The following is a 23,068-nucleotide window of genomic DNA, read 5'->3' on the forward strand; positions in this document are numbered from 1 at the left end:
ATTCCCGGTGGGACACTGGAGGGACACGGGGGGACATTCCCGGTGGGACATAGGGGACACCAGGGGACATTCCCTTGGGGACATTCCCGGTACCTGGCGCAGGAGTGGCAGCGGCTCCCCATGGCCTGAAGGTCATCGCCGCTGCAGTCCAGGGGTGACACTGCTGTCCCCTCTGTCCCCTCTGTCCCCGCTGTCCCTGTTGTCCCCTCTGTCCCCGCTGTCCCCTCTGTCCCCGCTGTCCCCGCTGTCCCCGCTGTCCCCGCTGTCCCCGCTGTCCCTGTTGTCCCCTCTGTCCCCGCTGTCCCCGCTGTCCCCGCTATCCCCGCTGTCCCCGCTGTCCCCTCTGTCCCCGCTGTCCCCTCTGTCCCCGCTGTCCCTGCTGTCCCCGCTGTCCCCGCTGTCCCCTCTGTCCCCTCTGTCCCCTCTGTCCCCGCTGTCCCCGCTGTCCCCGCTGTCCCCTCGGCCGCCATGGCGCTAAGGGCGGCGGTGGCGAAGCGCCAGGGGGAGGTGACAGGGAAGGGACGCGGAGGGGACAGGAGCGGGGTGGGGAGCGGAACGGGGAAAAGGGAATGGGAATGGGATTGTGGGGGAATGGGGTGGGAAATGGGATTATGGGGGAAATGGGGTGGGGGAACTGGGGTTATGGGGTGGGAAATGGGGCTGGAAAAGGGATTATGGGGGGAATGGGGCTGGAAATGGGGTGGGAAATGGGATAATGGGGCTAATGGGATGAAATGGGACAGGGAAAATGGGTTGGAAAAGGGATAATGGGGCTAATGGGATGGGAAATGGGGCTGGAAAAGGGATTATAGGGGAATGAGGTGGGAAATGGGGCTGGAAATGGGATTATAGGGGAATGGGGTGGGAAATGGGGCTGGAAATGGGGTAATGGGGCTAATGGGATGGGAAATGGGGCGGGAAATGGGACAGGGTACAGGGGCTGGAAAAGGGATTATAGGGGAAATGGGGCGGGAAATGGGGCTGGAAAAGGGATTATGGGGGAAATGGGGAAAGGGATTGTGGGGAAATGGGGTGGAAATGGGGCTAGAAATGGGGCTGGAAAATGGGGCAGAGAGTGCTCTGGGAATGGGGTGGGAAATGGGATTATGGGGGAAATGGGGTGGGAAATGGGTGGAAATGGGGCTGGAAAAGGGATTATGGGGAAATGGGGTGGGAAATTGGGATTATGGGGGACATGGGATAGTGGGGAAATGGGATAATGGGGAAATGGGTGGGAATTGGGATGGGAAATGGGGCTGGAATGGGATGGGAAATGGTGGAAATGGGGTGGGAAATGGGTGGGAAATGGAATTATGGTGGGAAATGGGGTGGGAAATGGGATTATAGGGGAAATGGGATAATGAGGGGAATGGGGCTGGAAATGGGGTGGGAAATGGGGCTGGAAAAGGGATTATGGGGGAAATGGGGTGAGAAATGGGGCTGGGAAAAGAATTATAGAGGAAATGGGGCAGGAATTGGGGCTGGAAAAGGCATTATGGGGGTAATGGGAGGAAATGGGGTGGGAAATGGGACAGGGAAAATGAGTTGGAAAAGGGATAATGGGGGGAATTGGGGCGGGAAATGGGGTGGGAAATGGGGTGGAAAATGGGGCTGGAAATGGGGTAATGGGGCTAATGGGATGGGAAATGGGGCTGGAAAAGGGATTATAGGGAAATGGGGTGGGAAATTGGGATAATGGGGCTAATGGGATGGGAAATAGTGTGGGAAATGGGACAGGGAAAATGGGTTGGAAAAGGGATTATGGGGGAAATGGGATGGGAAATTGGGATTATGGGGGAAATGGGATAATGAGGGGAATGGGGTGGGAAATGGGGTGGGAAATGGGGTGGGAAATGGGATAATGGGGCTAATGGGGTGGAAATAGGACAGGAAAAATGGGTTGGAAAAGGGATAATGGGAGGAATTGGGGCGGGAAATGGGGTGGGAAAAGGGGCTGGAAATGGGATAATGGGAGGAAATGGGGTGGGAATTGGGACAGGGAAATGGGGCTGGAAATGGGATTATAGGGGGAATGGGGTGGGAAATGGGGCTGGAAAAGGGATTATAGGGAAATGGGGTGGGAAATTGGGATAATGGGGGAAATGGGATGGGAAATAGTGTGGGAAATGGGACAGGGAAAATGGGTTGGAAAAGGGATAATGGGGAAAATGGGGCAGGAAATGGATAATGGGGTGGGAAATGGGGCTGGAAAAGGGATTATGGGGGGAATGGGAGGAAATGGGGTGGGAAATGGGACAGGGTAAAGGGGCTGGAAAAGGGATTATAGGGATAATGGGGTAGGAAATGGGGCTGGAAAAGGGATTATGGGGGAAATGGGGTGGGAAATGGGGCTGGAAAAGGGATAATGAGGGAAATGGGGTGGGAAATGGGATTATGGGGAGAATGGGATGGGAAATGGGGATTATGGAGGAAATGGGATAATGACGGAATGGTGGAAATGGGTGGGAATTGGGTGGAAATGGGGCTGGAAATGGGATAATGTGGAATGGGTGGGAATGGGGCTGAAAAAGGGATTATAGGGGAAATGGGGTGGGAATTGGGGTGGGAAACAGGGCTGGAAATGGGGCTGGAAATAGGATAATGGGGCTAATGGGATGGGAAATGGGGTGGGAAATGGGACAGGGAAAATGGGTTGGAAAAGGGATAATGGGGGGAAATGGGGTGGGAAATGGGGCTGGAAAAGGGATTATGGGGAAAAGGGGGTGGGAAAAGGGATTGTGGGAAATGGGGTGGGAAATGGGGCTAGAAATGCGGCTGGAAAATGGAGCAGAGAGTGCTCTGGGAATGGGGTGGGAAATGGGATTATGGGGGGAATGGGGTGGGAAATGGGGTGGGAAATGGGGCTGGAAAAGGGATTATGGGGGAAATGGGGTGGGAAATGGGATAATGGGGTGGGAAATGAGGCTGGAAATGGGATAATGTGGGAATGGGGTGGGAAATGGGATAATGGGGTGGGAAATGAGGCTGGAAATGGGATAATGTGGGAATGGGGCAGGAAATGGGGTTGGAAAAGGGATAGTGAGGGGAATGGGGCAGGAAATAGGGCAAGAAATGCAGCTGGGAAAAGGGGCTGGGAAAAGGGGCTGGAAATGGGATTATGGGGGAAATGGGGTGGGAATTGGGGTGGGAAATGGGACAGGGAAAATGGGGTTGGAAAAGGGATTATGTGGGAATGGGGCTGGAAATGGGGCTGGAAAAGGGATTATAGGGGAATGGGGTGGGAAATGGGGCTGGAAAAGGGATTATGGGAAGAAATGGGGTGGGAAATGGGTTGGAAAAGGGATTATGGGGCTAATGGGATAGGAAATGGGGTGGGAAATGGGGTTGGGAAAATGGGTTGGAAAAGGATTATAGGGGAAATGGGGCGGGAAATGGGGCTGGGAAAAGGGGCTGGAAATGGGATTATGGGGGGAATGGGGTGGGAAATGGGGCTGGAAAAGGGATAATGAGGGAAATGGGGTGGGAATTGGGACAGGGAAATGGGGATGGAAATGGGATAATGGGGTGGGAAATGGGGCTGGGAAAGGGATAATGGGAGGAAATGGGGCGGAAAATTGGGCTGGAAAAGGGATTATAGGGGGAATGGGGCAGGAATTGGAGTGGGAAATGGGGCTGGAAATGGGATAATGTGGGAAATGGGGCAGGAAAATGGGGCAGGAAGTTCCCTGGGCACGGGGTGAGCCCTGTGCCAGGTGGGCACCACTCAGGGACCCCCCGTGCCCAGCACCCCTCGGTGTCCCCTTGTCACCCGCCGCACATGGCAGCTGCGGGGTCACGACCCCAAACGTTGACCCTAATCATTAACCCGGGCCCTAATCATTAACCCAGACCCCAAACATTAACCCGGCGCTCTCCCAAAGATCCCAAAGATCCCGATCACGATCCCGCTGCGGTCATGGCAGCCCTTGGCACCTCGTGGGGCACCGGTGTCACCCCGGCTCCGGTGGCACCGCGGAGGGAGGGGCTCGGTGGCATCGAGGAGGAGCTGGCACCGGTGAGACCCACGGGATCCGCGGAATCCCAAAATTCCTGGAGTGCCAGGGGTCCCCAAGGCCACCCAGGGACCCACGGGATCCACGGAATCCCAAAATTCCCGAAATTCCAGGGGTCCCCAAGGCCACCCAGGGACCCACAGGATTTATGGAATCCCAAAATTCCAAGAGTTTCAGGGGTCCCCCAAGACCACCCAGGTCACCCAGGGTCACCTAGGGACGCACAGGATTTATGGAATCCCAAAATTCCCGAAATTCCAGGAGTCCCCAAGGCCACCCAGGGGTCCCCAAGGCCACCCAGGGACCCACGGGATCCATGGAATCCCAAAATTCCAAGAGTTCCAGGGGTCCCCAAGGCCATCCAGGGGTCCTCAGGGTCACCCAGGTCCCATGGAATCCCAAAATTCCTGGAGTTCCAGGGGTCCCCAAGGCCACCCAGGAGTCCCCAGGGTCACCCAGGGACCCACAGGATCCAAGGAATCCCAAAATTCCCAAAATTCCAGGGGTCCCCCCGGCCACCCAGGGACCCACGGGATCCACGGAATCCCAAAATTCCTGGAGTGCCATGGGTCCCCAAGGCCACCCAGGTCACCCAGGGCCACCCAGGGACCCACAGGATTTATGGAATCCCAAAATTTCCCAAATTCCAGGGGTCCCCAAGGCCACCCAGGGACCCATGGGATCCATGGAATCCCAAAATTCCTGGAGTTCCAGGGGTCCCCAAGGCCATCCAGGGGTCCTCAGGGTCACCCAGGTCCCACGGAATCCCAAAATTCCTGGAGTTCCAGGGGTCCCCAAGACCACCCAGGAGTCCCCAAGGCCACCCAGGAGTCCCCAAGGCCACCCAGGAACCCACAGGATCCAAGGAATCCCAAAATTCCCAAAATTCCAGGGATCCCCAGGGCCATCCAGGGGTCCCCAAGGCCACCCAGGGACCCACAGGATTTATGGAATCCCAAAATTCCCAAAATTCCAGGGGTCCCCAAGGCCACCCAGGTCCCTTGGGATCCATGGAATCCCAAAATTCCTGGAGTTCCAGGGGTCCCCAAGACCACCCAGGAGTCCCCAAGGTCACCCAGGGACCCACAGGATTTATGGAATCCCAAAATTCCCAAAATTCCAGGGGTCCCCAAGGCCACCCAGGGGTCCCCAGGGCCACCCAGGGGTCCCCAAGGCAACCTAGGTCCCTCGGGATCCATGGAATCCCAAAATTCCAAGAGTTCCAGGGGTCCCCAAGGCCATCCAGGGGTCCTCAGGGTCACCCAGGTCCCATGGAATCCCAAAATTCCTGGAGTTCCAGGGGTCCCCAAGACCACCCAGGAGTCCCCAAGGTCACCCAGGGACCCACAGGATTTATGGAATCCCAAAATTCCCAAAATTCCAGGGGTCCCCAAGACCACCCAGGAGTCCCCAAGGCCATCCTGGGGTCCCCAAGGCCACCCAGGGACCCACAGGATCCAAGGAATCCCAAAATTCCCAAAATTCCAGGGATCCCCAGGGCCATCCAGGGGTCCCCAAAGTCACCCAGGGACCCACAGGACTTATGGAATCCCAAAATTCCCGAAATTCCAGGGATCCCCCTGTCCCTGTGTCCCTCTCCACCTCCGCGTTGTCCCCACATTCCCATCCCGGAATTCCTTCCTGGACACACCCCTGGGATTTGGGGACGGGGAGGGGACAGAGGGGTGACGCCACCTCCTGTCCCCAAGGCCATCCCCGATGTCACCGAGCGCCAATCCGAGGACGCCGAGAGCCGCCAGGCGCCCAAATTCCTGCGGCAGGTAACGGGAATATCCCGAGGAATATCCCGAGGAATATCCCAATGGAATGTCCCGTGGGAATGTCCCGGGAGGTGGCGGGAGCTTGGGGACAGCTGTGTCCCCGCAGGTGGCCGCCATCTGCGCCTACCCCGCGCTCCTGGAGAATGGGGACATTCCCGAGGAGGCCAAGGGACACGCCAGACGGATCCTGCGGGAATTGCAGGGAGGGAGCCCAGGTGGGATTAATGGGATTAATTAATGGGATAAATTAATGGGATAAATGGGATAGAGAATGGGATAAATGGGATAAATGGGGTATGGGATAAATGGGATAAATGGGATATGGGGAATGGGGTGGGAATGCAGTGGATAATGGGATATGGAAAATTGGATACAGGAATGGGATTTGGGGAATGGGATATGGGGAATGGGATAAATGGGATATGGGATAAATGGGATATGGGATAAATGGGATAAATGGGATATGGGGAATGGGATATGGGGTGGGAATGAGGTGGGGAATGGGATACATGGGATATGGGGAAGGGGTGGGAATGGGGTGGGGAATGGGATATGGGAATGGGATATGGGAATGGGATATGGGAATGGGATTTGGGGAATGGGATATGGGGAATGGGATATGGGAAATGGGATGGAGAATGGGATTCAGGGAATGGGATAAATGGGATACAGGGAATGGGATATGGGGAATGCGATATGGGAAATGGGGTGGGAATGGGATAAATGGGGTATCGGGAATGGGGTGGGAATGGAGTGGGGAATGGGATAAATGGGATATGGGAATGGGATATGGGAATGGGATATGGGATATGGGAATGGGATGGGGAATGGGATTCAGGGAATGGGATAAATGGGGTATGGGGAATGGGATAAATTGCATATGGAGAATGGGGTGGGAATGCAGTGGGTAATGGGGAATGGGATACAGGGAATGGGATATGAGAATGGGATAAATGGGATAAATGGGATGCTGGGAATGGGATGGGGAATGGGATACAGGGAGTCACCAGACCCCAGGACAGATCCAGGGACAGATCTGGGGACCGATGTGCCATGGGATCGGCACAGGGGTGGCACCATGGGTGAGGAATGGGATATGGGATGGGCACCAGATCTGGGGACAGATTTGGGGACAGACCCCAGGACAGATCCAGGGACAGATCTGGTGACAAATGTGTCATGGGATGGGCACAGGGGTGGCACCATGGGTGAGGAATGGGATATGGGATGGGCACCAGATCTGGGGACAGATCTGGGGACAGATTTGGGGACAGATACCAGGACATTCCAGTGCCAAATCCACGGACGCCACCCTCTCCTCAGGCGCCTACAACCTGGAGTACGTGACGGACGTGGTGGCAGCGCGGGTGGCGCGGTTCCTGGAGCACCGCGACGGTGGCATCGCCTGTGACCCCCGGAACGTCGTGCCCACCGCCGGCACCGCGGCCGCGCTGGTGGTGAGCCAGGGGACACCGGGGGACAGCCTGGGGTGGCACTGGGGACAGCGGTGACCATGGGGATGGATGGGCCATGGGGTGGGCACAGGATGGGGAATGGGATATGGGGATGGGATATAGGGATGGGATACGGGATGGGATATGGGGATGGGGAATGGAATATGGGGATGGGATATGGGATGGGGAATTGGATATGGGGATGGGATATGGGATGGGATATGGGGATGGGGAATGGGATATGGGGATGGGATATGGGGATGGGATACGGGATGGGATATGGGATGGGGAATGGGATATGGGGAATGGGGAATGGGATATGGGGATGGGATATGGGATGGGATATGGGATATGGGAATGGGATATGGGATATGGGGATGGGGAATGGGATATGGGGATGGGATATGGGATGGGGTATGCAACTGGGGAATGGGATATGGGATGGGAATGGGATATGGGGATATGGGGATATGGGGATGGGATGTGGGATATGGGATGGGGAATGGGGATGGGGAATGGAATATGGGATATGGGATATGGGATGGGGAATGGGGATGGGGAATGGAATATGGGATGGGATATGGGATGGGGAATGGGGATGGGGAATGGAATATGGGATATGGGATATGGGATATGGGATGGGGAATGGGATATGGGGATGGGGAATGGGGATGGGGAATGGGGATGGGGAATGGGATATGGGGTTGAGATATGGGATGGGGAATGGGATATGGAATATGGGGAATGGGATGTGGGGATGGGATATGGGATGTGGGGATGGGATATGGGGATGGGAATGGGGATATAGGAGTGGGATATGGGAATGGGATATGGGATATGGGATAAGGGGAATGGGATATGGGATATGCGATATGGGAATGGGATATGGGGAATGGGAATGGGATGTGGGAATGGGATATGGGGATGGGGAATGGGATATGGGGAATGGGATATGGGAATGGGGATGGGGAATGGGATATGGGGAATGGGATATGGGGAATGGGATATGGAGATGGGGGATATGGGGATGGGATATGGGATGGGGTATGCGATTGGGGAATGGGATATGGGATGGGAATGGGATATGGGGATATGGGGATGGGATGTGGGATATGGGATAAGGGGAATGGGATATGGGGATGGGGAAAGGGAATGGGATATGGGATATGGAATATGGGATATGGGATATGGGATGGGGAATGGGATATGGGGATGGGGATGGGAATGGGATATGGGATATGGGGAATGGGATATGGGATATGGGGATGGGATATGGGGATGGGGAAAGGGATATCGTGATGGGGAATGGGATGTGGGGATGGGATATGGGAATGGGATATGGGGATGGGATATGGGGAATGGGATATGGGGAATGGGATATGGGGAATGGGGAATGGGATGGGGAATGGGATATGGGAATGGGATATGGGGATGGGATATGGGGATGGGATATGGGGATGGGGAATGGGATATGGGATATGGGGAATGGGGAATGGGATGGGGAATGGGATATGGGAATGGGATATGGGGATATGGGGATTGGGATATGGGGATATGGGATATGGGAATGGGGAATGGGGTTGGGATATGGGATGGGGAATGGGATATGGGGATGGGAATGGGATATGGGGATGGGATATGGGATGGGGTATGCGATTGGGGAATGGGATATGGGATGGGAATGGGATATGGGGATATGGGGATGGGATGTGGGATATGGGATGGGATATGGGGATGGGGAATGGAATATGGGGATGGGATATGGGGATGGGGATGGGATATGGGATATGGGATATGGGATATGGGATATGGGATATGGGATATGGGGATATGGGGATGGGATATGGGGATGGGATATGGGGATGGGATATGGGATATGGGATATGGGAATATGGGGATATGGGGATATGGGGAATGGGATATGGGATATGGGATATGGGAATATGGGGATATGGGGATATGGGGATATGGGAATGGGATATGGGTTATGGGAATGGGATATGGGTTATGGGAATGGGATATGGGATATGGGATGGGGAATGGGAAATGGGGAATGGGATGTGGGGAGGATGGGCACCGGATCCCAGGACAGATAGCAGGACAGATAGCAGGACAGATAGCAGGACAGATCCCATGACAAATCCCATGACCGATCCCAGCACAGATCCCCTATTTTCCCCGCAGGACATGCTGTCCCTGGTGGCCACCCCGGCTCCAGAGCTGCCCGCGGGGGTGCTGGTGCCCGTGCCCGGCCCCTGGCTGTGCCCGGCGGCCGCGGGGCTGGCAGGGCTGGTGCCCATCCCGTACCCCCTGTGGGAATCCTGCCGCTGGGCCCCGGACGTGGCCGCGCTCCGCCGGGCGCTGCGGGAAGCGCGGAGCCGCTGCCAGCCCAAGGTGCTGTGGGTGGTCAACCCCGGGGACCCCACGGGTGAGTGTGGGGTGGGACGGGCCTGTGCCTCAGTTTCCCTGTGGGGTGCAGTTATTCCTATCCCGTGCCTCAGTTTCCCTGTGGGATCGGGTTAAACCCAACTAGTGTTTCAGTTTCCCTTTGGCATCCAATTAAACCCATCCCGTGCCTCAGTTTCCCTTTGGAATTCGAGTTATTCCCATCCCGTGCCTCAGTTTCCCTTTGGAATTCGAGTTATTCCCATCCCGTGCCTCAGTTTCCCTTTGGAATTCCAGTTATTCCCATCCCGTGCCTCAGTTTCCCTTTGGAATTCCAGTTATTCCCATCCCGTGCCTCAGTTTCCTTTTGGAATTCCAGTTAAACCCATCCTGTGCCTCAGTTTCCCTGTGGGATCCGGTTAAACCCATCCCGTGCCTCATTTTCACTTTGGGGTATGATTATTCCCATCCTGTGCCTCAGTTTCCTTTTGGGATTTGCTCATTCCCATCCCGTGCCTCAGTTTCCCAATGAATCCCAGCCATTCCCATCCTGTTCCTCAGTTTCCCAATGAATTCCAGCCATTCCCATCCCGTGCCTCAGTTTCCCTGTCCCCGCAGGACACGTCCTCAGCCGGGAGGACATGGAGAGCATTGTCCGGCTGGCGGCCGAGGAGTCCCTGCTGCTGCTGGCTGATGAGGTGGGTGAGAACTTTTTGGGGAATTTTTTTTAGGGGGAGGGATTGACCCCCCCAAACCCAATCCTGATCCCAATCTCAATCCCAATCCCAATCCCAATCCCGACCCCGACTCCAGTCCCAATCCTGATCCCAATCCCAATCCCAATCTCAATCCCAATACCAATCCAATCCAATCCCAATCAGAATCGCGATCCCGATCCCGATCCCGATCCCGATCCAGATCCTGATCCCGATCCCGATCCTGATCCTGATCCTGATCCCAATCCCAATCCCAATCCCAATCCAATCCTGATCCCAATCCAATCTCAATCCCGATCCCAATCCCAATCCAATCCCAATCCCACTCCCACTCCCAATCCCAATCCCTGATCCCAAACCCAATCCAATCCCAATCCCAATGCCAACCCCAATCCAATCCCAACCCAATCCCAATCCAACCCCAATCCCTGATCCCAATCCAATCCCAATCCCAATCCCAATCCCAATCCCAAACCCAATCCAATCCCAATCCCACTCCCAACCCCCATCCCAATCCCAACCCAATCCCAATCCCAATCCAATCCAAATCCCAATCCAATCCCAATCCCAATCCCAATCCCAACCCAATCCCAATCCAACCCCAATCCCTGATCCCAATCCAATCCCAATCCCAATCCCAATCCAATCCCAATCCCACTCCCAACCCCCATCCCAATCCCAACCCAATCCCAATCCAAATCCCAATCCCAATCCAAATCCCAATCCCAATCCAAATCCCAATCCCAATCCCAATCCCCATCCTCAGGTCCATCAGGAACGAGCCTTCCTCCCGGATCGTCCCTTCCTCCCCTTCCGGCGCGTCTTGGCCGAGCTGGGGACACCGCTGGCCACCAGCGTCCAGCTCGTCTCCACCTACTCCCTGTCCAAAGGCATCGCGGGGTGAGTGGGAATTCCCGAAAAACCCCGATCCCGCCGGAATGACCCCATCCTGGCCGTTCCCTCGGCGCTGTGTCCCAGGGGAGGGATCCGGGCGGGATTCCTGGAGCTGGTGAACATCGACCGGAGCGTCCTGAGGAACTTCCACACCTGGGGGCTCTCGGTGTATCCGCCCGTGCTGGGCCAGGTGATGCTGGACGTGGCCATGGAGCCCGGCGGAGCGGCCATGGAGGAGGTGGGGGATGTTCTGTGCCCACCCTGTTCCCATCCCAAATTTATCCCAAATTTATCCCATCCCATCCCATCCCATCCCATCCCATCCCATCCCATCCCAAATTTATCCCATCCCATCCCCATCTCAACCCAATCCCCATCCTGGACTCTTCTCCACCCCACCTCAATCCCACCCCAATCCCCATCCCAACCCCAAATCCCAATCCCACCCCAATCCCCTATTTCCCCAATCCCAATCCCCTATTTCCCCAATCCCAATTCCCTTTTCCCAATCCCAATTCCCTTTTCCCAATCCCAATCCCTTTATCACAATCCCACCCTAATCCCACCCCAATCCCACTCCCAATCCCACCCCAATCCCAATCCCGGTGCCAACCCCATCCCAACCCCAAATCCCAATCCCATCCCAATCCCAATCCCCTATTTCTCCAATCCCAACCCCAATCTCAATCCCTATCCCAGTCCCAATCCCATCCTGACCCCAATCTCACCCCAACTCCAAATCCCAATCCCCACCCCAATCCCAATCCTTACCCCAATCCCAATCCAAACCAAGACCAATACCAATCCCAATCCCAATACCACTACCGATCTCACCCCCAAACCAACCCCTATCCCAATCCCAATCCCAATCCCACCCCAATCCCAACCCCAACCCCAATCCCCTATTTCCCATCCCAATCTCCATCCCAATCCCCACCCCATTCCCCACTCTAACCCTAATCTCAGTCCCAATCCCAATCCCCCATTTCCAATCCCAATCTGAATCCCCTCTTTCCCCAATCCCCAATCCCAATCCTCTATTTCCAATCCCAATCTCCTATTTCCCAATCCCAACCCCACCCCAACCCCAACCCCAACCCCAATCCCCTATTTCCCATCCCAATCTCCATCCCAATCCCCACCCCATTCCCCACTCTAACCCTAATCTCAATCCCAATCCCAATCCCCCATTTCCAATCCCAATCTGAATCCCCTCTTTCTGAATCCCCTCTTTCCCCAATCCCCAATACCAATCCTCTATTTCCAATCCCAATCCCCTCTTTCCCTATCCCAACCCCAACCCCAATCCCAACCCCAACCCCAACCCCAACCCCAACCCCAATCCCCTATTTCCCAACCCCAACCCGGTTCCACTCCGCGCAGCACCGCCGGGAGCTGTGCCGGGCTCTGGCCACCAACGCCCGGCGGCTGCAGGAGGAGCTGGGCCGTGTCCCCGGGATCCGCTGCCAGCCCCCGGCCGGGGGTCCCCGCGCCTTCCCCCGTGTCCCCATCCCACCCCGAGCCCGCAGCCAGGCCCGGGTGAGCCCCGCGGGGGGACGGGAGAGACCTGGGGTGGGGACAGCGGGACAGCAGGGACAGTGGGGACATGGCACTGCGGGGTGCGGGGATATGGGGTGGGATGGGATATGGGGTGGGATATGGGGTGGGATATGGAATGGGATATGGAATGGGATATGGGATGGGATATGGGATGGGATGGGATATGGGATGGTTGGGTGGGATATGGGGTGGGATGGGATATGGGGTGGGATATGGGATGGGATGGGATATGGGGTGGGATATGGGGTGGATATGGGATGGGATATGGGGTGGGATGGGATATGGGGTGGATATGGGTGGATATGGGGTGGGATGGATATGGGATGGATGGGATATGGGATGGGATGGGATATGGGTGGGATATGGGATGGGATATGGGGTGGGATGGGATATGGGATGGGATGTGGGATGGGATGGGATATGGGATGGGATGGGATGGGATATGGGATGGGATGAGATATGGGATCGATATGGGATGGGATGGGATGGGATATGGGATGGGATGGGATGTGGGACATCCTGGGGACATGGGACATTCTGGGGATATGGGATGGGCTGGGATATGGGATGGGGATATGGGGTGGGATGGGGATATGGGATGGGATATGGGACATCCTTGGTATATGGGACATCCTGGGGATATGGGATATCCTGGGATATAGGATATCCTGGGGATATGGGGCTCTCCAGGACACTGGACAATGTAGATGTCCAGGACATCCTGGGGACATGGGACACTTTGGGGACGTGGGGAACCCTCTAGGATTGTGGGGAACCCTCTGGGGTGGGACATCCTGAGGCCACGGGACAGTGTGGGATTGTGGGGATCCCTCTGGGAGGGGACACCCTGGGGACACTGGGGATGTCCGGACAAGGCCACCCCGCTGTCCCCGCGGTGCCACCGCCGTGTCCCAGCCGCTCGGTGGCCTCGGCAGGCGCTGGGGCTGCAGCCCGACGTCTTCTTCTGCCGGAAGCTGCAGGAGGCCACGGGGCTGGAGGTGACCCCGGGGAGCCACTTCGGGATGGGAGGGGACAGCGACGGCCACCTGGGGTACGGGGGGACACCGAGTGGGGTGGGGAGTGGGGTTTTGGGGTGTCGGGGTGGTGGAGTTGGGTGTTGGATGTTGGGATTTTGGGGTGTTGGGTGTTGGGGTGTTGGGATTTTGGGATGTTGGGTGTTGGATTTTGGGGTTTTGGGATGTTGGACATTGGGTTTTTGGATTATTGGGATGTTTGATATAGGGATTTTGGGATGTTGGGATGTTGGAATTTGAGATGTTGGGATGTTGGGATTTTGGGATTGTTGGGATGTTGGGATTTTGCGATTCTGGGGTGTTGGATGTTGGGATTTTGGGATGTTGGGATTTTGGGATTGTTGGATGTTGAGATGTTCTGTGTTGGATTTTGAGCATTAGGTGTTGGATGTTGGGATTTGGGGATTTTGGGATGTTGGATTTTGAGTGTTGGGATGTTGGGAGTTTGGATTTTGGGATGTTGAATGTTGGGATTTTGGGATGTTGGATATTGGGATATTGGGGATTTGGGGATTTTGGGATGTTGGGATTTGGGATGTTCGGTGTTGGATATTGAGCATTGGATATTGGGATTGTTGTATTGGAATGTTGGATGTTGGGGTATGGGGATGTTGGGATTTTGGGGATTTTGGGATGTTGGGATTTTGGGGATTTTGGGATGTTGGGATTTTGGGATTGTTGGATGTTGGGATTGTTGGTTGTTAGGATTTTGGGGTGTTGGATATGATGGTTTTGGGACGTTTGGTGTTGGATTTGGAGTGTTGGATGGTGGATTTTGGGGTGTTGGGATGTTGGGATATCGGGATTTTAGGATGTTTGGCTTTGGATTTTGAGCATTGGATGTTGGGATTGTTGTATTTTGGGATTTTGGGATTTTGGGATTTTGGGATGTGGGGATGTTTCATATCAGGACATCAGAATTTTGGGATATCAGGATTTTGGGATATTGGAATTTCAGGATGTTGGCATTTTGGGATATTGGGATTTCGGGATATTGGAATTTCAGGATGTTGGCATTTTGGGATATTGGGATTTCGGGATACCGGGATTTTGGGATATCAGGATTTCGGGATATCGGAATTTCAGGATATCAGCATTTGGGATATCGGGGTTTTGGGATATCGTGATATCGGGATTTTGGGATTCCGCTCCCACATCCCCTCCCTCTGTCCCAGGCTGTCCCTGCTGCTGCCACCGCCAACCATGCAGCGAGCTCTGCGGCTCCTCACGCAATTCCACACCCAATTCCTGCAGGAATTCTCCTGACCCCGATCCCTCCATCCCATAAAAACCCCAAATCACACGGGGCCACTGCTTGTCACTGTCCTTTATTGTCACCTCCCCCTGGTGACATCCCAGAGGGGACCCGCCCCCGGAATTTGGGAATTCCACCCCCCGGAATTCCCCAAAAAAAAAAGGCACTCAGAGCCGGGTGGGAAGTGTTGGGTGGGGAGTGCTGGAGGTGACATGGAGGTGACAGGAGGTGACGTTCCTTAAGAAGAGTTTCTCAGGAGAATTCCTTGACGAACTTGGTGTAGAAAGTGCTCAGTTTGTCCAGCAGGATCTTCAGCTTTTCCGTGGGCGGCAGGATGGTCATCCTGGGAAGGGGGGGGAGGGAAATTGGGAAAAAAATTTGGGAAAAAATTTGGGAATGGCACCACAAGACCTCCCCCAGGACCCTGGGAACAGAGAATTTAGGGTGGGGAAACAGGGAATTTGGGGTGGGGGAACAGGGAATTTGGGGTGGGAATCCTGAGAACAGATAATTTGGATCCTAAAAAGAGGGAATTTTGGGGTGGGAACCCACCGGAAGTGGAAGGTGCCTTCCCGCTGTCCAAAGCCACTTCCCGGGACGACGCAGATCCCGGTTTCCTCCAGGAGCTTCATGCAGAAGAACATGTCCGGGGCCTGATTCTTCTCCTGGGATTTGGGATTGAGATGGGGTCGGAAAAATGGGGATATGATCCCAAAAAAATGGGGATACGATCCCACAGCGTGCTGAGGGCTCTTGGGGTTCATCCCACACACTCCATATGGATCAGGATTGATCCCAATGAGTCCCACAACTCCTGGGGTTGATCCCAGCCAGCCCCATATGGATCAGGATTGATCCCATCCATCCCCACATCTCCCAGTTCAGATCCCATCCATCCCAGTTTGGATCCCATCCATCCCACATCTCCCAGTTCGGATCCCATCCATCCCAGTCAGATCCCATCCATCCCAGTTGGGATCCCATCCATCCCACATCTCCCAGTTGGGATCCTGTCCATTCCCAATTGGGATCCTGTCCGTTCCCAGTCAGATCCCATCCATCTCCACATCTCCCAGTTTGGATCCCATCCATCCCAATCAGATCCAATCCATCCCCACATCTCTCAGTTCGGATCCCATCCATCCCCACAGTTCCCAGTTGGGATCCTCTCCGTTCCCAGTCAGATCCCATCCATCCCCACATCTCCCAGTTGGGATCCCATCCATCCCCACGTCTCCCAGTTCAGATCCCATCCATCCCAGTTCAGATCCCATCCATCCCCACATCTCCCAGTTCGGATCCTGTTCATTCCCATTGGGATCCTGTTTGTTCCCAGTCACATCACATACATCCCCACATCTCCCAGTTCGGATCCTGTCCATTCCCAGTTTGGATCCCATCCATCCCAGTTGGGATCCCATCCGTCCCCACATCTCCCTGTTTGGATCCCATGAATCCCCACATCTCCCAGTTGGGATCCTGTCCGTTCCCAATTGGGATCCTCTCCGTTCCCAGTCAGATCCTATCCATCCCACATCTCCCAGTTGGGATCCTGTCCGTTCCCAGTCAGATCCCATCCATCTCCACATCTCCCAGTTTGGATCCCATACATCCCAGTTGGGATCCCATCCATCCCAGTCACATCCCATCTATCCCCACATCTCCCAGTTCGGATCCCATCCATCCCCACGTCTCCCAGTTCAGATCCCATCCATCCCAGTTCAGATCCCATCCATCCCAGTTCAGATCCCATCCATCCCCACATCTCCCAGTTCGGATCCTGTTCATTCCCATTGGGATCCTGTCTGTTCCCAGTCACATCACATACATCCCCACATCTCCCAGTTCGGATCCTGTTCATTCCCAGTTTGGATCCCATCCATCCCCACATCTCCCTGTCAGATCCCATCCATCCCAGTCAGATCCCATCCATCCCAGTTCAGATCCCATCCATCCCCACACCTCCCAGTTCAGATCCCATCCACCTCAGTCAGATCCCATCCATCCCCACATCTCCCAGTTGGGATCCTGTCCATTCCCAGTCAGATCCCATCCATCTCAGTCAGATCCCATCCATCCCCACGTCTCCCAGTTTGGATCCCATCCATCTCCACATGTCCCAGTTGGGATCCTGTCCGCTCCCAGTTTGGATCCCATCCATCCCAGTTGGGATCCCACCCATCCCCACATATCCCAGTTCGGTTTCCATCCATCCCCACATCTCCCAGTTCAGATCCCATTCATCCCAGTCAGATCCCATCCATCCCAGTCAGATCCCATCCATCCCAGTCAGATCCCATCCTTCCCAGTCAGATCCCATCCATCCCAGTCAGATCCCATCCATCCCAGTCAGATCCCATCCTTCCCAGTCAGATCCCATCCATCCCAGTCAGATCCCATCCATCCCAGTTCAGATCCCATCCATCCCACATCTCCCAGTTGGGATCCTGTCCGTTCCCAGTCAGATCCCCTCCATCCCCACGTCTCCCAGTTCAGATCCCATCCATCCCAGTTCAGATCCCATCCATCCCAGTCAGATCCCATCCATCCCCACATCTCCCAGTTGGGATCCCATCCATCCCCACATCTCCCAGTTGGGATCCCATCTATCTCCACATCTCCCAGTTGGGATCCCATCCATCCCAATCAGATCCCATCCATCCCGGTTCAGATCCCATCCATTCCCAGTCACATCCCATCCATCCCACATTTCCCGGCCGGAATCCCGGCATTCCCGAGGACCTTGGCGGCGGCCAGGGCGCGGGGCGGGAGGTCTATCCGTGGGAAGGAGTACATGGCTCCCTGCACGGGGTTGCAGTGGATCCCTGGAGTTTTGTTGAAGATCTCCTGGGTCAGCCGAGCTTTTTCCGCCAGGGAGTTGAGCACGGCCTCCTTCTCCTGTGGGAGAACGGGGTGGGACATTACATTCCACCTGGCTCATTCCTTCCCGTGGATCCCATCCCATGGATCCCATCCCATCCCATCCCATGGATCCCATCTCATCCCATCCCATCCCAATCCCATCCCATATCCCAATCCCAATCCCAATCCCAATCCCATCCCATTATCCCATCCCATCCCATCCCATCCCATCCCATCCCAATCCCATTCCCATCTCAACCCATCCATCCCATCCCACCCCATCCTGTCCCCATCCCAATCCCATTCCATCCCATTCCTACCTCATCCTATCCCATCCCATTATCCCATCCCATCCCATCCCGTCCCGTCGCGTCCTGTCCCATTCCCATCCCATCCCATCCCATGGATCCCATCCCATCCCATCCCATGGATCCCATCCCATCCCATCCCATGGATCCCATCCCATCCCACCCAATTCCATTCCCATTCCCATCTCTATCTCAACTTCATCCCAATCCCATCCCAATTCATCCCATCCCATTCCATCCCATCCATCCCATCCCATGGATCCATCCCATCCCATTCCACACCAGTTCATTCCATCCTGACACCATCCCCATCCCATATCCCATCCCATCCCATCCCATGGATCCCATCCCCATCCCATCCCCATCCCCATCCCATCCCATTCCCACCCCATCCCACCCCATCCCATCCCATCCCATCCCATCCCATCCCATCCCATTATCCCATCCCATCCCATATCCCATATCCCATATCCCATCCCGTGCCATCCCATCCCATTATCCCATCCCATTATCCCATATCCCATATCCCATCCCATCCCATCCTATCCCATATCCCATCCCATATCCCATCCCATCCATCCCATCCCATCCCCATCCCATCCCACCCCATCCCATCCCATCCCATCCCATCCCAATCCCATCCCACCCCATTCCGACCCCATCCCATCATCCCGTACAGCCTGGAAACGCTCGTAGGACGGCTCTCCAGGCTTGGGCGGATCCATGACGATGTCCAGGACCATCTGTCCGGGCACGGGAGGGCAGAGCCGCACGGACACCAGCTTGGACAGCTGCGCCTTCACCTCCAGATCCATGTTGACCACTTCCACATATCCACCCCGCAGGCCACACCTGCCGGACAGCACCGGGATCGGGATCGGCACCGCCGGGATGGAGAGGGAGCAGGGAATGGGGAATGGGAGAGAGACGGGGTGGGAGTTCATGGTGGAACCCATGGATGAGAGCTGCAGGTGGGAATCCGTGGGTGGGAGTCGATGGATTGGGGTCTGGGGTGAGAATCCATCATGGAACCCATGGATGGGAGCTGTGGTTGGGAATCCATGGATGAGGAGCTAGAGGTGGGATCCATAGAAGGAACCCATCATGTAACCCATGGATGGGGGTTGTGGATGGGAATCCATGGATGACAGCCATGAATGGGAATCCATGGATGGGGGTATGGGATGGGAATCCATGGATAAAAACCTACAGATGGGATCCATGGATGGGACCCATTGCTGGGAATTCATGGATGGGACCCATCATGGAACCCATGGATGGGAATCTATGGATGGGGATCTAGGATGGGAATCCATGGATCGGAATCTGTCATGGAACCTGTGGATGGGAGCTGTGGAAGGGAATCCATGGATGAGGACCTAGAGATGGGATCCATAGAAGGAACCCATCCTGGAACCCATGGGTGGGAGCTGTGGATGAGGATATGGAACAGGAATCCATGGACGAGGACCTACAGATGGGATTCATGGATGGGACCCATCATGGAACCCATGGATGGGAGCTGCAGATGGGAATCCATGGATGGGGATCTAGGATGGGAATCCATGGATGAGAACCTACAGATGGAATCCATGGATGAGAACCTAGAGATGGGAATCCATGGATGGGATCCATCATGGAACCCATGGATGGGAATCCATTGATGGGTGTCTGGGGTGGGAATCCATCATGGAACCCATGGATGGGAGCCATGGATGGAAATCCATGGATGGGAGCTGTGGATGGGAATCCATGGATGAGAACCTACAGGTGGGATCCATGGATGGAACCCATCATGGAACCCATGGATGGGAATCTATGGATGGAGGTCTAGGATGGGAATCCATGGATGGGTGTCTGGGGTGGGAATCCATCATGGAACCCATGGATGGGAACCGTGGATGGGAATCCATGGATGAGAACCTACAGGTGGGATCCATGGATGGAACCCATCATGGAACCCATGGATGGGAACCTATGGATGGAGATCTAGGATGGGAATCCATGGATGGGACCCATCATGGAACCCGTGGATGGGAGCTGGGGTTAAGAATCCATGGATGAGGACCTAGAGATGAGATCCATAGAAGAAACCCATCCTGGAACACATGGGTGGGGGTTGTGGATGGGGATATGGGACAGGAATCCATGGATGAGGATCTACAGATGGAATCCATGGATGAGGACCTAGATCCATGGATGGAACCCATCGTGGAACCCACGGATGGGAACCATTGATAGGAATCTATGGATGGGATTCTCCATTGGAGAAAGAACCGATGGAGAAGGACCCATGGATTGAGGTCCATGAGAGGAACCCATGGATAGGAACCTATGGAGAGGAACCCATGGATGGGATCCATGGATGAGATCCACGGATAAATGTCCACAGATGGGGAGGCCTGTGATGGGAACCCATGGGTCTGACATGGCATCCATGGAGTCACAGCATCCTCATCCAATGTCACCTCCAACCTCAAACCATGACATCCATGGGGTGGTGGCACTTCCATCGCTACATCACCTCCATGACCCATTGGGGTCACCACCCGTGGGGTGGTGGCATCCCCAATCCCACCCCCAGAAGGTCCGTGGGGTGGTGGCATCTCTCTCCCCAATCCATGACATCCATGGGGTGGTGGCATCTCTCTCCCCAATCCATGACATCCATGAGGTGGTGGCATCCCCATCTGATGTCACCTCCACGACCCATTCCAGTGGATCCATGGGGTGGTGACATCCCCAATCCCACCCCCAGAAGATCCATGGGGTGGTGGCACCTCCATCCCTCCATCCCACCGGCCCCGTGGGACCCTGGCCACCCCCCAGGTGACAATTCCAGGATGGTGACCGCAGGACTCACTCTCCCATGAATCCCTTGGAGATGGAGTGGAAGGAGGCCAGCTCCACCGCCTCCGAGTAGGGCGGTCCCATCTCCATCAGGACCTTCTTGAAGGCATGGAAGGCCGAGCCCTTGGCGTAGATGTTGTCCTGGTACACCTGGGCGGGGAGGGGACATCCCCAGATGTCACCCGGAGTTCCGGAAGTTTCCCGGGGACGAGGGACTGGGGGACACGCCCACCTCGTCGGCCATGAGGAAAAGCTTCTCCTCGTAGGCGAACTTGATGACGTCCTCAATGCATTCCCGGCTCTGGACCTGGCCTGGGGACACAGACAGGGGACATGGGGACACCGGAGCTCAGCGGGGTCAGCCCAGCAACAAACTGGGGTCCCAGTCCAGCCCAGGGGTCCCAGTCTTGGGATCCCAGTCCAATTTTGGGGTCCCAGGAAAGTCCCAAGGTCCCAGTCCAGTTTTGGGATCCCAGTCCAGTTTTGGGTTCCCAATCCCAGTCCATGGATCCCAGTCCAGTTTTGGGGTCCCAGTCCAGTTCTGGGTTCCCAATCCCAGTTCAGTTTTGGGATCCCAGTCCAGTTTTGGGTTCCCAATCCCAGTCTGTGGATCCCAGTCCAGTTTTGGGGTCCCAGTCCAGTTTTGGGGTCCCAGTCCAGTTTTGGGATCCCAGTCCAGTTTTGGGTTCCCAATCCCAGTCCAGTTCTGGGTTCCCAATCCCAGTTCAGTTTTGGGATCCCAGTCCAGTTTTGGGGTCCCAATCCCAGTCTGTGGATCCCAGTCCAGTTTTGGGGTCCCAGTCCAGTTTTGGGATCCCAGTCCAGTTTTGGGTTCCCAATCCCAGTCCAGTTCTGGGTTCCCAATCCCAGTCCAGTTTTGGGATCCCAGTCCAGTTTTGGGGTCCCAATCCCAGTCTGTGGATCCCAGTCCAGTTTTGGGATCCCAGTCCAGCCTTGGGGTCCCAACCTTGAGTTCCCTGTCCACGCTGGGATCCCACCCCAAACATCCCACCCCATGGATCCCATCCCACCCCATGAACCCACCCCACCCCACATATCCCAAACATCCCACCCTGCAGATGCCATCCCACCCCAGATATCCTGCCTCAGATATCCCACAGATCCCACCCCATGGATCCCATCCCACCCCACATATCCCAAACATCCCACCCTGCAGATCCCATCCCACCCCACACATCCCACATATCCCACCCTAGGTCTTCCACCCTGTGAATCCCATTCTACCCCAGATATTCCAAACCTGTGGATGCTATCCCACCCCATGGATCTCATCCCACATATCCCAGTCCATGGATCCCACCCCATGGATCCCATCCCACCCCAGATACCCCACAGATCCCATCCCATGGATCCCATCCCAACTATCCCATCCCATGGATCCCATCCCACCCCAGATACCCCACAGATCCCACCTCATGGATCCCATCCCAACTATCCCACCCCAGATATCCCAAACATTCTACCCCAGATATCCCACCTCAGATATCCCACAGATACCACCCTGTGGATCCCATCCCATCCCATCCCATCCCATCCCATCCCATCCCATCCCATCCCATCCCATCCCACCCCAGATATCCCAAACATCCCACCCAGCAGATGCCATCCCACCCCAAATATCCCAAACCCTGGATGCCATCCCACCCCACGAATCTCATCCCACATATCCCACCCTGTGAATCCCACCCCCGATATCCCACATATCCCACCCTGCAGATCCCATCCCACCCCACACGTCCCACATATTCCACCCTAGGTCTTCCACCCTGTGAATCCCATTTTACCCCAGATATCCCAAACCTGTGGATGCTATCCCACCCCATGGATCTCATCCCACATATCCCAGTCCATGGATCCCATCCCATCCCAGATATCCCAAACATCCCACCCCATGGATCCCATCCTACCTCAGATACCCCACAGATCCCACCCTGT

At 55.4% G+C, this 23,068-nt stretch overlaps 2 protein-coding genes and 2 long non-coding RNA genes across 8 annotated transcripts in view; 2 read left to right on the top strand and 2 right to left on the bottom strand.

The window, feature by feature from the left end:
* On the top strand, positions 1 to 15,217 carry LOC146442606 (alanine aminotransferase 1-like). Of its 4 annotated transcripts, none has more exons than XM_085053771.1 (12): positions 1 to 154; positions 3,891 to 4,015; positions 5,723 to 5,794; positions 5,901 to 6,009; positions 7,118 to 7,251; positions 9,433 to 9,676; positions 10,252 to 10,331; positions 11,116 to 11,249; positions 11,328 to 11,481; positions 12,627 to 12,782; positions 13,739 to 13,854; positions 15,013 to 15,217. In XM_085053771.1, exons 2-12 carry the CDS (start codon positions 3,917 to 3,919, stop codon positions 15,101 to 15,103), a joined length of 1,389 nt encoding a protein of 462 aa, XP_084909897.1. In that variant the 5' UTR covers positions 1 to 154; positions 3,891 to 3,916; the 3' UTR covers positions 15,104 to 15,217. The 4 variants fall into 4 exon arrangements, with proteins under 4 accessions (XP_084909897.1, XP_084909894.1, XP_084909895.1 ...); XM_085053768.1 differs by lacking the exon at positions 1 to 154 and adding an exon at positions 3,656 to 3,713 and having other exon boundaries at positions 5,887 to 6,009; XM_085053769.1 differs by lacking the exon at positions 1 to 154 and adding an exon at positions 3,656 to 3,713 and having other exon boundaries at positions 5,887 to 6,009; positions 11,397 to 11,481.
* LOC146442607 (alanine aminotransferase 2-like) overlaps positions 15,150 to 23,068 on the bottom strand; it is an 18,717-nt gene continuing 10,798 nt past the window's right edge. For both annotated transcript variants that reach the window (XM_085053767.1, XM_085053766.1), the window contains 6 exons: positions 21,345 to 21,424; positions 21,126 to 21,262; positions 18,940 to 19,114; positions 17,835 to 17,990; positions 15,645 to 15,757; positions 15,150 to 15,435 (listed from right to left, as the gene is read on the bottom strand). In XM_085053767.1, coding sequence (XP_084909893.1) covers positions 15,345 to 15,435; positions 15,645 to 15,757; positions 17,835 to 17,990; positions 18,940 to 19,114; positions 21,126 to 21,262; positions 21,345 to 21,424 — 752 coding nt within the window. In that variant the 3' untranslated portion in view covers positions 15,150 to 15,344. The remainder of the gene's footprint in view (positions 15,436 to 15,644; positions 15,758 to 17,834; positions 17,991 to 18,939; positions 19,115 to 21,125; positions 21,263 to 21,344; positions 21,425 to 23,068) is intronic.
* LOC146442608 (uncharacterized) lies at positions 16,762 to 17,651 on the top strand. Its single transcript, XR_014850312.1, has 3 exons — positions 16,762 to 16,811; positions 17,062 to 17,133; positions 17,584 to 17,651. It is a non-coding gene; the product is annotated as an uncharacterized LOC146442608 (long non-coding RNA).
* On the bottom strand, positions 19,235 to 20,627 carry LOC146442609 (uncharacterized). The gene is made up of 3 exons (XR_014850310.1): positions 20,159 to 20,627; positions 19,601 to 20,092; positions 19,235 to 19,561 (listed from the first exon to the last, which is right to left on the bottom strand). It is a non-coding gene; the product is annotated as an uncharacterized LOC146442609 (long non-coding RNA).

Source organism: Lichenostomus cassidix, chromosome 2, assembly GCF_008360975.1.
Source record: "Lichenostomus cassidix isolate B80296 chromosome 2, HeHo_3.0, whole genome shotgun sequence".
NCBI classification, from domain to species: Eukaryota; Metazoa; Chordata; class Aves; order Passeriformes; family Meliphagidae; genus Lichenostomus; species Lichenostomus cassidix.

Coding starts and splice junctions, on each gene's coding strand:
- LOC146442606 (XM_085053768.1), top strand. CDS start 3,670: ATGGGGCAGGAAGTTCCCTGGGCACGGGGTGAGCCCTGTGCCAG. Junction 5,795..5,886: donor CGCCCAAATTCCTGCGGCAG/GTAACGGGAATA, acceptor GCTTGGGGACAG/CTGTGTCCCCGCAGGTGGCC. Junction 12,783..13,738: donor GAGCCCGCAGCCAGGCCCGG/GTGAGCCCCGCG, acceptor TGGCCTCGGCAG/GCGCTGGGGCTGCAGCCCGA.